Source organism: Pseudophryne corroboree, chromosome 11 (genome assembly GCF_028390025.1).
Source record: "Pseudophryne corroboree isolate aPseCor3 chromosome 11, aPseCor3.hap2, whole genome shotgun sequence".
NCBI classification, from domain to species: Eukaryota; Metazoa; Chordata; class Amphibia; order Anura; family Myobatrachidae; genus Pseudophryne; species Pseudophryne corroboree.
In genome coordinates, this window is record NC_086454.1 from 26,837,787 (window position 1) to 26,852,294 (window position 14,508).

Sequence of the window (14,508 nt, forward strand, 5' to 3'; positions counted from 1 at the left end):
ACGTTGAAGAGAACTCTGCAAAGCATTAAGTTGGATACAAACCTGGTGAAGAGCTGGGACCCGGCAGTGACCAAAGCGAGGAGCGTCCCCTTTAGCAGCCAGGAGTCTGTCTTCATGTTCAGGATATAGCCAACACCCCCCAGGAGAGACAAGCAGACCAGCACCACCAATGAGATCTGCCAGGAGACAAAGAGATATACGGCTCTTTATAATGTACATTTACCTGGGATGGGAACGCGCTTTTATTGTGTATAATTATAAATATGTGATAAGAATCATCGTCATCGCGTCTAATGGGTACGAGAGATGGGGTAGCAGAGACTCATGATTTTGTATGCAAAGCAAAGTATAGGCAATACGGGAAACAGAAAAGCAGAGTATTTATGTATTTGAGTATTTATCTATGTAATAATAGCACTTATATAATAAAGCAACAGAAAAAATAGGATTTTGGTACTTACCAGGTAAATCCTTTTCTTTGAATCCATAGGGGGCACTGGAGTACTCTTGGGATATGGACGGGCGGAGCCGAACAAAGGCACTGAATATTCAAATTTAGGACTCTCCCCCCCCTCCATATCCCCAAGTACCTCAGTGTACTTTGCCAGTGTTTTTTACTGAGCGAACAGGATATAGAGAGGTTGACAATGGAGAATCCCTATAACATAACGGACAACCACAAAGTTGATCCGTAACCTTATTGTCAACTAAACAGTTGACACCTTAACCGATAGAACTTTATAATTTGAGCCAATTGGTGAAAATGTGTTACCCTAAGCTCCTTCGAGCTTAATACCATCCAAGTTAAATTTGTTCACTAAGCTCCCTTGAGCTTACAACAACCCAGGTAAAACTGCTCTGGGTGGGCGTCCAGTGCCCCCTATGGATTCAAAGAAAAGGATTTACCTGGTAAGTACCAAAATCCTATTTTCTTTATCATCCACTAGGGGTCACTGGAGTACTCTTGGGACGTACCAAAGCTTCCCTCGTGGGCGGGAGAGCTGTTTGATACTTGTAACAGTAGGCAGCCAAAGCTAAATGCTGATGGCGCCACCATTCATAACGTGTAAACGTGCACAAACGTGGTGCACTAAAGGCTATGTAGCCGCGTCGTCAACGCTCCACGACCCGCTGGGTGTGACATTCCCACAGAACCTGTGGGATGCTATTACTGACGTAGGCGATTGTAACTTAGCCTTAAGTAAGCCTGACTTGTAGTCATTATTATCCAACTGGATAAAATCTGCTGAGAAACTGGCTAACCCCAGTTTGCAGTATCATATAGAACAAACAACGTATTCATATCACGTACTACATATATAAACGCGTAACGCGTGTACCACATTCAGAATTTTAGAATGTGCTGTCCCCACAGGAACCACTATTGGTATATTGATGTGAAGAATACGAAAGCGGATTTTGTCGGAAGATCTGCTTTGTAATGAGAAAACTCAAATACGGTGGCTTGGAATACAAGGCACCCAAATATGAAAACAAAATCCTTGCCGAAGCACCCTTGGCGAAGCCAAGGCTAGAAGAAAAATGTTTTCCAAAGTGAGAACTTAATACCCATTTGTTGTACGGGTTCAAAAATATGAAACTTAATTCCCATTTGTTGAAAGGATTCCAAAATATGAAAACTAAGAAATCTGAACCCAACCTCAAATCGCCTGGCGCTGTAGGTGGGATAAATAGAGTCTGAACTTTGGTGACACCTTGTAGAAAGATGTTTACAGACGTAAATAGAGGCAAACGCTTTGAAAATAAGTTTACCACACAGATACCTGCACTCTTAGTGCAGATGAACGCAGTTTTCCATCCCATCCCGTTTAACAGAATACGGGTACTTGAAGTATGATGTTGGAAACTTCCGAGGTTTACAACCTATGTAAGCACACGAAATTTTTTAATTATGAGCTGCCTTAAGCGGCTTACTATTTCGTAACATGGTTGGTATAACCGATACTGTAATTCTCTATTTTTTAAGAGAGAGGTCTGAACTCTCACCCCGTCAACCGCAGCTGCGGTACATAGATAATAGGTACATAGGTAACTATGGGTAAAAGAACGTTCCGTGATGTAACAGGTTGGCCGTATTATGAGCGGGGCAAGATCGTGTGCAAGTATTACTTGAAAATTCGAGAAGCAAACTTCTCCGAAACCCATGAGATACCACCAGTATGACTGTGACGAACTGTCTTCTGATCCGTTTTGGCAACGAAGAGAGAAGCGGAAAATGGTGGAGCCAGATACACGATGCTGAATGACCCCATGAATGTGATGTACATATACTGAGCTTTTGTAATTGTGGCGAGATGCCATTATGTATACTTGGGGTAACCGCCTTCTGTGGACTCACATATGAAACACCTCTGGATTTAATGTCCAGTTTTCAAGATCCAAACCCTGACGGGTGAGATCTTTTGTCTAACAAATGTCCACTCACGGATTGATGTCTTGACATTTTCACATAATGGCGTTCTGAGCCATTGAAGATTTGAGTTACCTGCCGCATTGCCATGCGGCTTCTTGGTTTTCACTGGTTGTTGTGTATGCAACTGCCGTTGCTTTGTTTGACTGCTTAAGGGCAGCGTGAGCTAGGCATGAAAAAACAAAATTACATGAAACTCACGGTTGTTCCTGTCTACAGAAATCTTTAGTAAAAAGCGAAAGATTTATTCGTTCTGAAGAGAACCCAGAGTCTATCCCTGGACAGACTGAAAACGAATTATTTATTGCATTGTAAAATGCACAGAGTTCTAGGACATTTATCTATTGCATTGTAAAATGCACAGAGTTCTAGGACATTTATTGACAGCAATCTGTCGTGTTTTAGAACCTTTGCGTTGATTTTAACTACAAATCCTGACTCTCTGTGACTGTCGTCCAGAGTATACGCACCCTTGTCCCTCTGTGAGAAACGCGATTGAAAACACATCTTTATTCTTAATAAGTGAATACACCAATGTACCGCTAATGTGCGTGTACCTTTGTTCTTGCTGGTGTAGTAGGTAAAAGTCTTTGATTTACCGTATTTATAATCTTACCTAGGAATTGACATCGTTTAGACCGACTTAGATGTGATTGTTTTCGAACTTAATCTGCTACCGCAGTATACCTTAGTAGCGCAAGATAGAGGAACTTTGTTGATACATAGTTCTTATGTGAGATGAGCGATTATTCCAACATCACTTTGGTAAATACCGGCAGCGATAAGCAACGGTATAAATGAAATGGTTAATGGTTGTGGCGATTTGCAAACGCTAGAACCTGTGATGAAGAAACCGGACTGGGTAAATACGCATTGTGAAGATCAAATGCAATTATACAATTTTGTGGCTGCAATAAGCAAAAACTAACTGCAGAAAATCCATTTTCATTTTCTAACTGTAGTAAATGACTTGCTGATTGATATTGCAACGGAGCTGTTTGATTTTGCTCAAACAGACGGGAATAAGTCATTTTGACTCTGTTGGCGTACTATTGACTGGTTTATAACCCAGCAAAGACTAAATGACAACCTGCCAAACCGTTCGCCAGAAGCAGTTTTGTACTCTAAGCTGTAAATAGCTGAGACATATATGAGTTGAAGTCATGAAACCTCGCAAATGTAACCTGAAAAGACGCACTTCCACAAATGTAAAAGAGGTCATCAAACCACTGGCTTGCTGACTGTAACGTCCTGTCGTTACAAGACGTGACTGATGTTTATAAAAGAATAAAACGCTGTTACAAGTATATTGTATGCGCTAATGGCAGAATACCGTAAAGGGATAAAATGTCGTTACACATATATCCAATTTAGGAGCAAACAAGCTCTGGGCTTGTCGCGCTTAACTAGCGACAATTTGAAAATAACCGGCGTTAGCAAAAGCTTTACAGATATACTCTGCAGCTTCTTTTAACCGTGATCGGCATGGTTCCATAGATAGATTCTAGTGACCCAAATGTATCTGTGGTTTTTATAATGTTTGACAGAAACGCATATACCAATGGCGGATCGCGTCCTTTTGGAAACTATTATGTATGGTTGTCTAAAACCCCGCACTATCTGAGTGCTGGACTAATGTACCCTGCTCACTTGTAGTTATCGGTGTGAGATTTGACATAGAATCGTGCATTAAATTATAAGACTAGTGAAATAAACACTCTGGTACCCAAAGGAAAATTGTCACTTTGGAAAGATTGTCTTTTGTTAGCGCTGGCGGAGTTATTCTGAGACTCCGATTACCGCTGTTTTAATTTGAATTGCCAATGTTAACATTTTTAGTCTGCACTAGAGCCTTATTCGCTATGTAGACAGACATCATAATAGGCAACAGACAGACACTTGCACGATTATTATATGGCATATATATCTATATATATATGTTATTGCTGAACAGCATATTTATTAGGAAACCAAAGTCTTTATGTGAAAAGCAGTTCACATGGGCATGAAACCCGAACCAAATTCCTACTAACACCCCTGCGCCTTCTGGTGGCTTAAAGATGTAGGGCAGGAATGTTCCAGAATTATCTTGAACTAAAAAAAAAAATTCCCACTAACACCCCTGCGCCTCCTTGTGGAGTAGAGGTGTATGGTCTGGAATTATAACTGGAAAACCAGCAATGATTAAAATGGCCGTCATGCCATGCTTTCCCAGAAAATCATAGTACAGGGTACCTGCTGCATAGGATACAGTAAAATATATGTATTCAAATAATATGAGCACTGCCTGCAGTGTATTTATGCAACTGTAACCAAAAATAACAGAAAACATGGTTAAACGTGTAATAGGTTATGCCTTTTAATATAGGCTTAATAGCCTATTATACAGTTATTATGCTTAATAGCCTATTATACATAGGTTTTGAACCCATGCAGCCTTTGCTGCTGCTATGGGTATTATTCCCCCCCCCCCCCCCTGCATCCCTTACCTGCAGCGTACGGAGATCGGGAGCAGGGAGAGCAGGAGAGCCTGAATCTAGCGCCGGGGAGCCGTCCGGCAGCTGCTTCCTACAGCAGTACACAGTCTCCCTGTGTCTGCGGTGTTTGGAAAAGTGGCCTGCGTCCTTTAGTGACGTGCGGCCACTGTCTCGGCGGCGTGTAGCGGTGCCGGGCCATGAAAGCAGTGAGAGCGGCCGGCGTCTGAGTGACGTGCGGCCGCTCTCTTAGTTGAGCGCCCGGAGAATGTCGGCGGCGTGTAACGGTGCCGCAGCAGAGCAGTGAGAGCGGCCGGCGTCTGAGTGACGTGCGGCCGCTCTACTTAGGTCAGCCCAGGAGAATGGCGGTAGCGTCTAGCGGTGCCGTGCCCTCAGAGCAGTGAGAGCGGCCGGCGTCTGAGTGACGTGCGGCCGCTCTCTTAGTACAGCGCACGGAGATTCTCGTACCGGGCCATCAGCGCAGTGAGAGCGGCCAACGTCTGAGTGACGTGCGGCCGCTCTGCGCATCGTTCAGCAAGACCTTCAGCGGCGTGTAGTTCACGTGCTCAGCGGCTATGTCATTTCTACAGCATAACACACACACAGCAGGGCGGCAGCGTGAGCTGACCGCCCTGACACTCATACCTTGTGCCGCCTTCTCTTCTCTCTGCAAGCTCCGTTTCAGCCTCATCTTGGCTGTGACGGAGCTTCTGTAAGTGTAAGCTCCTTCCAGCTCTTTGTCTTATCCTGGCTGTAACGGATCTTCTTTCTGTAAGCTCCGTTCAGTTTAAAGGAGACAATGGCTGCCTGTGGCTGTGAGGGTGCTCTTTGTGAGGACCGACACGCCATGCGCTTGTCTATAGCGCCTGTGGCTGTGAGGGTGCTCTTTGTGAGGACCGACACGCCATCCGCTGCCTTGCAGCGACACCATCCCGGACCCATGTTTTTCCATAAACTGAGACGGGCAGTGTAAAAATTAAAAATAAAAATAAAAATAAAAATCTGAAAAGTGGCCATTGCCACAAGCCGATGTTCATCTGTGAGCACCGAAAAAACACTGGCAAAGTACACTGAGGTACTTGGGGATATGGAGGGGGGGGAGAGTCCTAAATTTGAATATTCAGTGCCTTTGTTCGGCTCCGCCCGTCCATATCCCAAGAGTACTCCAGTGACCCCTAGTGGATGATAAAGAAACTGAGAATACACATCTGTGCGTTTGCTCTTGACAGCTGTAGGAGCGGATTAGGAGGGTCATTCAGAGTTGATCGTAGCTGTGCTAAAGCACAGGGCTAGTCCGCTCCGCATGTCAGTGCCCCCCTCCCCACTGAAGTGCAAAGGCATCACACAGCGGCGATGCCTTTGCACTTCAAGAGTAGCTCCCGGCCAGCGCAGCTTTAGCGTGCTGGCCGGGAGCTAGTCATCGCTCCCCGGCCCGCAGTGGCTGCGTGTGATGTCACGCAGCCGCAGCGGGCCACTCCCCGCACGGTCCGACCACGCCTGCGTTGGCTGGACCGCGCCCACGAAACGGCGGACAAACGACGCCGTTTCGCCCCCTCCCGCCCATCGACCGCCTCTGCCTGTCAATCAGGCAGAGGAGATCGTAGCGCAGCGACGGGCGGCCATGCGCAGTTCCGACCCGATCGCTACGCTGCGAAAACTGCAGCGTGCGATCGGGTCAGAATGACCCCCTAGGTGCTGTGTGTCTTTAGCACTTACATGCCGTTTGCAAATAAAGCTGCTCACGTTTGTATCACTATGATATATGTATTAGTTATATAATAACTGCATGGCTATTTGTGAAAATGATAAATGCTATACACCAGCCTATTTAAAGCACACCAGCAACATTTATGTGCAGAATAAGTTGTACAGTCAGAAAACAGCAACAGTGTAAAAATAAATAAAAAATAACCATAAGAAAGAAACATAAAATAACAAAAGCCATCAACTGGCTTCACGTGATTGGGAGAAATACTGCAAACCAGGCAGACGTGCCCCCAGGATTCTTCCTAAATCAGTTTCTTATTACAGCTTGTGACAGAGGCGCAATTAAAAATAAAAGTAAGTAGGAGACACAGAACGAGGGAACAAGCAGACCAGACAGACGGCAGAATCTGTCTCTCCAGAACTACACAGGAAAAATCTATGACCTGACTCTGCCTTAGGTTACCTCTCTGGATGAGCCACGAGGCACAGTGTGAACTAGGTCCTAGGCGGTCATTCGTTCGCTGTGCAGCGATGAGGCTAAAAAATGGCACTTCTGCGTATGCAGCGCGATGATTCCTACACCTCTGCATTAACCCACAGACATCTTCAGCTGTATTTTAAATGTATGTGATTTCTGCTTGATGATTCCCACACCTCTGCATTAACCCACAGACATCTTCAGCTGTATTTTAAATGTATGTGATTTCTGCTTGATGATTCCTACACCTCTGCATTAACCCAGACATCTTCAGCTGTATTTTAAATGTATGTGATTTCTGCTTGATGATTCCCACACCTCTGCATTTACCCACAGACATCTTCAGCTGTATTTTAAATGTATGTGATTTCTGCTTGATGATTCCTACACCTCTGCATTAACCCACAGACATCTTCAGCTGTATTTTAAATGTATGTGATTTCTGCTTGATGATTCCTACACCTCTGCATTAACCCAGACATCTTCAGCTGTATTTTAAATGTATGTGATTTCTGCTTGATGATTCCTACACCTCTGCATTAACACAGACATCTTCAGCTGTATTTTAAATGTATGTGATTTTTGCTTGATGATTCCTACACCTCTGCATTAACCCAGACATCTTCAGCTGTATTTTAAATGTATGTGATTTCTGCTTGATGATTCCTACACCTCTGCATTAACCCAGACATCTTCAGCTGTATTTTAAATGTATGTGATTTCTGCTTGATGATTCCCACACCTCTGCATTTACCCACAGACATCTTCAGCTGTATTTTAAATGTATGTGATTTCTGCTTGATGATTCCTACACCTCTGCATTAACCCACAGACATCTTCAGCTGTATTTTAAATGTATGTGATTTCTGCTTGATGATTCCTACACCTCTGCATTAACCCAGACATCTTCAGCTGTATTTTAAATGTATGTGATTTCTGCTTGATGATTCCTACACCTCTGCATTAACACAGACATCTTCAGCTGTATTTTAAATGTATGTGATTTTTGCTTGATGATTCCTACACCTCTGCATTAACCCAGACATCTTCAGCTGTATTTTAAATGTATGTGATTTCTGCTTGATGATTCCTACACCTCTGCATTAACCCAGACATCTTCAGCTGTATTTTAAATGTATGTGATTTCTGCTTGATGATTCCTACACCTCTGCATTAACCCAGACATCTTCAGCTGTATTTTAAATGTATGTGATTTCTGCTTGATGATTCCTGCAAACTATAACTCTTGATCTCTATTCACACCAATGTATAATTTAGCAGTGTATGTAATTGTATTTGTAGAATATTAGTACTTGCTTATAGCTGATATTATCTATTGTATAGATGTTGGTCAGTGGAGTGGAGTTTATTAGCATACATGGACTGGTGTTTACTTAACACAGGGTAATATAAGCCCTTTGATTAGATGTCCAATTGGCTTCAGCTGAAGCCTTTGTAAATTAGAACTAGTATATGTTAGCATTCAGTTATGGGGCAGTTGTCAGAAGTTTAGAAATATGCGAAGTTTGGAAATTACAAAGTTAGGAAATGTTAAAAAGAACAGTTGAACAAACATTGAAAAACATTGGAAAGCAGGTAAATCTACCATTTAACTAACAATTTCCATAAGCATTTTCCTATCTATACTTTTCTCTTTATAAACACCATGCTCCACAAACTGTTTTTCCTCATAGCACTTCATGGTATCCTCTATAAAATGACATCGTCCTTCACTATTCCTGTTATGTATCGCTCTGTACACATTGCAGCCTCATTAATCCACTCCCCTCTTATTAACACTCATGAGCTTTTAACCTATGTACACTAACTGTCACATCCTCTACCTGTCACCATAAGAAACTATCACACACCTCCCCCAACTATACCTATCTCTCTCTTCTTCTGCTTCTACTAGCTGGTGACATATCCCCTAATCCAGGTCCCATCCACACACCACGCTCACATTCAGCTGATTCACAACGGAATATAAAATCAACAAACCTTATCAACATCACTTGTCTCCCATCTACCTCCAAGTCACTAAAATGTGCTTTATGGAATGCACGCTCTGTTTGCAACAAATTAACAGCTATTCATGACCTTTTCATAGCAAAAAAATTCAATATGCTGGCTATAACAGAAACCTGGCTCATACAATCAGACACTGCCTCCCCTGCAGCACTGTCACATGGTGGCCTCCACTTCACACACACCCCCAGGCCTGGTAACATCAAAGGAGGTGGTATTGGAATATTACTGTCCAAATCTTACACGCACATCGTTTTACCACCTGTTCCCTCACTCACATTTACATCCTTTGAAGTACACTCTATTAGGATTTTCACCACCTGGGCAACCCAAAAAGTTTCTGGAAGATTTTTCTGCTTGGCTCCCTCACTTTCTATCCTCTGACATCTCCACCATCATTATGGGTGATTTCAATCTCTCTATTGACAGTCCACAATCTCCCCATGCCTCTAAACTACTCTCTATAACCTCCTCTCTTGGCCTCTCCCAATGGACTGACTCCCCTACTCATCAGGAGGGCCACTGCCTTGATCTTGTATTCACCAGACTATGCGCTGTTTCTGAACTCACTAACACTCCTTTCCCCCTCTCAGATCACAACCTTATCACATGCATGCTCTCCTCCATTACTTCAAACTCCATGTCCCTAAAGTCTACAAGGACACCTCTTACCCGCAGAAATATTAACGCTATTAATTTTCAACAACTATCTACCTCTCTGCAACCACTGCTCTCACCAATTTCTACATTCACCTCTCCAGAGACTGCTGTGTCACACCTTAACCAAACTCTAGTAACAGCACTTGATGAAGTGGCTCCAGCTACCCATCACACTCCACGTAGACTTAGATGTCAACCGTGACACTCTAAATACACTAGACACTTCCAAAAACTCTCACGTAAAGTTGAACGCCAGTGGCGTAAATCTCGTAGTTCAAGTGACTTTCTCACATATAAGACCACCTACCACTCTTATCGTAATGCTCTGGACACTGCCAAACAAACATATTTTCAATCTCTCATCTCTGCTCAAGCCTCTAACCCCAAGCGACTTTTTAATACATTTAAATCACTTCTTGTCCCTCTCTCACCTAACCCACCAGCCACTGTCAGTGTGCAAGATCTTGCTTCCTATTTCAAGGACAAGATTGACAAGATCCGAAATGAAATGGTATGCTCTTCCACAGCAAGTGACCTGCTCAATTCCCTGCCTGAACCCTCTAACACCTTCTCTTCCTTTGATCCTACAAATGAAGATGAAGTATCTGCACTCTTTTCATCTGCCTACTCTAATACCTCTCCCCTTGACTATATACCCTCACAAATTCGTAAAGCTCTGCCTACTGTGCTCATCCCAACCTTAACGAAAATCTGTAATCTCTCCCTGTCTACTGGTATCTTTCCTTCTCTATACAAGCATGCAGTGATTACTCCCACTCTGAAAAAACAAAACTCTGACCCGAACTCTCTCTCTAACTACCGTCCCATCTCTCAGCTCCCATGCCCCTCCAAGCTACTGGAGAGACTTGCCTACACTCGCCTCACACACTTTCTTAATTCACACAGCCTACTGGACCCACTTCAGTCAGGATTTCGTGCCCAACACTCCACAGAGACAGCACTGACTAAGGTAGTGAATGATTTGGTCACTGCTAAATCTAAAGGACATTACTCACTACTTATTCTCCTTGATCTCTCTGCTGCTTTTGACACTGTTGACCACTCTCTTCTCATACAAACACTACAATCCCTAGGTATTCAGGACACAGCCCTTTCTTGGTTCTCATCCTACCTATCTAATCGCTCCTTCAGTGTTCGTTTCACTGATTCCACCTCTCCTTCGCTACCTCTCTCAGTTGGAGTACCACAAGGCTCAGTCCTAGGTCCTCTGCTTTTCTCTATCTATACCACATCTCTTGGCAAACTAATCAACTCTTTCGGATTTCAGTAACATCTGTATGCGGATGATACTCAAATCTACCTATCCTCCCCTGATTTGTCACCATCTGTATTGGTCCATGTCACTGAATGCCTTTCTGCCATTTCATCTTGGATGACATCTCGCCACCTCAAACTTAATATTTCCAAAACAGAATTAATTATATTTCCACCGGCCAATAGTAGTTTCCAACCTGATATCTCTATCACTGTTGAGAACTCTGCAATCACCCCTACCCCACAAGCTCGCTGCCCAGGTGTCATTCTTGACTCTGAACTGTCCTTTGTTACCCACATTCAATCTGTCTCAAGATCATGTTGCATACATCTAAAAAACATATCCAAAATACGACCATATCTTACACAAGACACAGCAAAAACTCTAATCCATGCTCTCATTATCTCCAGCATTGATTATTGTAATAGTCTCCTGACCGGTCTTCCAAACATAGGCTCTCACCACTACAATCCATTTTGAATGCAGCTGCGAGGCTAATCTTCCTTGCCAGACGTTCATCGTCTGCAGATCCGCTCTGTCAGTCCCTCCATTGGTTACCGGTATTCTACCGTATTAAATATAAAATACTTTTACTCACATACAAGGCTATTAACCAAACTGCACCAACATACATCTCTTCACTCATCTCAAAATATCTCCCAACCCGACCTCTCCGCTCTGCACAAGATCTACGTCTCTCATCCACACGCATTACTTGTTCACACTCAAAATTACAGGACTTTATCCGGGCTTCACCCACTCTGTGGAATGCCCTCCCACGCACAGTAAGACTCGCCTCTAGTCTCCAAACCTTTAAATGTTCCCTGAAAACTCACCTCTTCAGACAAGCCTATCAAATTCCAGACCCAACCACATAACCTTCAGTGCTTCCCTATCTAATTACATCCTCTGTAGAGTATTCATAACATCACATATCTTGTCTTTCTTTAGTCTCACACCCTCCTGACACTTGGATAACTTTGTGGGGTATCATCATACAACCCATTAAGAACCTAGCAATCTGGTGGACCATTATGCAATAGGTAGCATCTATCCTTGTGTATCTATGCCTATTTCCCTCTAGATTGTAAGCTTGCGAGCAGGGCCTTCCTACCTCTGTCTGTTTTTACCCAGTTTTGTTTTATTACTGTTGTTCTAATTGTAAAGCGCAACGGAATATGCTGCGCTATATAAGAAACTGTTAATAAATAAATAATAAATAATGCGCACGCACAACGTACTATTACAACGAACGATGTCATTTTGCACAGGGTCTAGCGATGCATTTCAGTCGTACTGGTGGCCGCAGAGCGACTGACAGGAAGAGGGCGTTTCTGGGTGTCAACTGACCATTTTCAGGGAGTGTTCGGAAAAACGCAGGCGTTCCAGGAAAAACGCAGGCGCGGCTGGGCAAACGCAGGGCATGTTTGGGACGTCAAAACAGGAACTGAATAGTCTGAAGTGATTGCAAGCGCTGAGTAGGTCTGGAGCTATTCTGAAACTGCACAAAAAAAAAAACTTTGTAGCCGCTCTGCGATCCTTTCGTTCGCACTTCTGCTAAGCTAAAATACACTCCCAGTGGGTGGCGGCATAGCGTTTGCACGGCTGCTAAAAACTGCTAGCGAGCGATTAACTCGGAATGACCACCCTAGAGCAGTAAGATCCTTCTGCACCCAGGACTGAGGAAGGCCTGCTTCACTCCAGTGGCCTGTTTGGCTGGGTTTACAGAACTAAATGCCTGATAAACTGTTTTATATGAGGCGTATAAGCAGGGAGATTGCCCAGAATGCACCTGCGACGCACACAACCCCATGTGCGTCAATATCAATAGTTTGTTTTAAGTTTGACCGGTGACCAGACTAAAGCACTGCTCGTCTTCGACCTGTTCCGAATGTACTGGTTACACTACGTGGCAGTCCTCACTCTGTTTCAGCGACAGGCCCATGAGACAGAACATATAAGTTGATACAAGATTTTACATGGTTTCCCAAACTCTAACAGAAGATAATGTTTTTCACTGTATGTAACCTTGTCATTTGCTCTATCAGAACGGCTCCATACTAAAGATTTACAGATATAGTCTGATTTGCATATGGAAAAGATCCACTTCCCCAATTATTTAATCTTCATCTACAAATATGCTAAAACGTACAGTAATCGCTGCTGTGCACGGACCTCTAGGTGGCGCCATTTACATGAAATCATGTTGTGTAAATGTCACACTGTAAAATTACACACAAGACCAGCAGTCCATGTTTTCAGGATTTCTCCCAGCCAAAATGGCAACTGCATTGGGAAAAACTGAGGCATTACTGACTTGTAAAACTGAACCTCATCTGAATATGTAAATGACATCTCTAGAACACAGGGGGTGTATTTACAGACAAGGGATTCACTGACCTCGTACTTCTGTAACGCTTTCAAGGTTCTGGAGTTCTTGCCGGCCCGAGCTTTGGTCTCACTCATTAATATATGGATTATTATACGGTTTCTGGTTTGTCGGCCGATATCAAGTGGTGTTTCTCCCTGCAGGATGTGACAAAACAAAAATATCTTAGAATAAATAACCTAAAATAATCTAGTTCCCATTGGGAGAAATTTCCAGATATTCTGTATGTTACAGCAGATGACAAGGCGGCAGTACGGGCATTAGGGAATTTTAGGTAGGTGCGGAGGGAGGGATAACCTGGGGTAGATTAGGGGAATGTCAGAGAGGAGGAAGAGCTGCCCCGGGGTAGATTAGGGGGAATGTCAGGCATAGAGGTGAGAGTGACGCCCTGGGGCAGTTGGGTATTATACAGAAAACTGATGGACTATAGAAAATAAAGCAGCAAGAATTAAATTCTCTCTCATAAATATGAAATGATCCGCGATTTATCACCTTGGCGTTCTCCACGTCCAAACTGGATCCGGCCTCTAGCAGCAGATCCACCGCGTTGACGTTGCCAGAAGACACCGCCCAGTGAAGAGCCGTGTTCCGGTGGACCTTGTCCATAAGATTTAAAGATGGGTTCAGCTTCAACAGGAAACTGGTCGGTTCCATTCTAAAGACAGGACAATCTGGTTAGCCCGCAGAATATCCCTGAGCTTTATCAGCAACACAGATGGGAGGGGGATCAGTAAGCAGAAGCATACATTTATATAATGTCTAAGCTATATCGTAGATACACAAAAACATAGCAAACTATTACAACACGTAATAGAAATGATCTGTAAGTATCCGAAGAAAGCAGAGTAACCGGGAAACTGCTCATAAAACCGCACGCACTTCCGCTCACTATTTTATAAGGCCGATACAGTCAAGGTAATGGGTATTATCACCCAAATATTAAACAATTTAAACACCCCCCACCTCGCCCCAACAAGTTTGCGCAGAGTCGCGGCTCCATTATATATACAGTACATATATACTTTAGCAGTTCTAGTACATGTTTATTCTCCGAAAGACTAATTT

The 14,508-nt window shown here is 43.5% G+C and overlaps 1 protein-coding gene and 1 non-coding gene across 4 annotated transcripts in view; both read right to left on the reverse strand.

The window, feature by feature from the left end:
- The window catches only part of ZDHHC13 (zinc finger DHHC-type palmitoyltransferase 13), a 102,002-nt gene that overhangs the window by 16,361 nt on the left and 71,133 nt on the right, over window positions 1-14,508 (reverse strand). For all 3 annotated transcript variants that reach the window (XM_063946395.1, XM_063946394.1, XM_063946393.1), the window contains exons 7-9: window positions 13,936-14,098; window positions 13,455-13,580; window positions 43-176 (exon numbers count right to left, since the gene is read on the reverse strand). In XM_063946395.1, the coding sequence (XP_063802465.1) occupies window positions 43-176; window positions 13,455-13,580; window positions 13,936-14,098 (423 nt within the window). The remainder of the gene's footprint in view (window positions 1-42; window positions 177-13,454; window positions 13,581-13,935; window positions 14,099-14,508) is intronic.
- LOC134971072 (U5 spliceosomal RNA) lies at window positions 2,589-2,704 on the reverse strand. Its single transcript, XR_010190218.1, has one exon. It is a non-coding gene; the product is annotated as a U5 spliceosomal RNA (small nuclear RNA).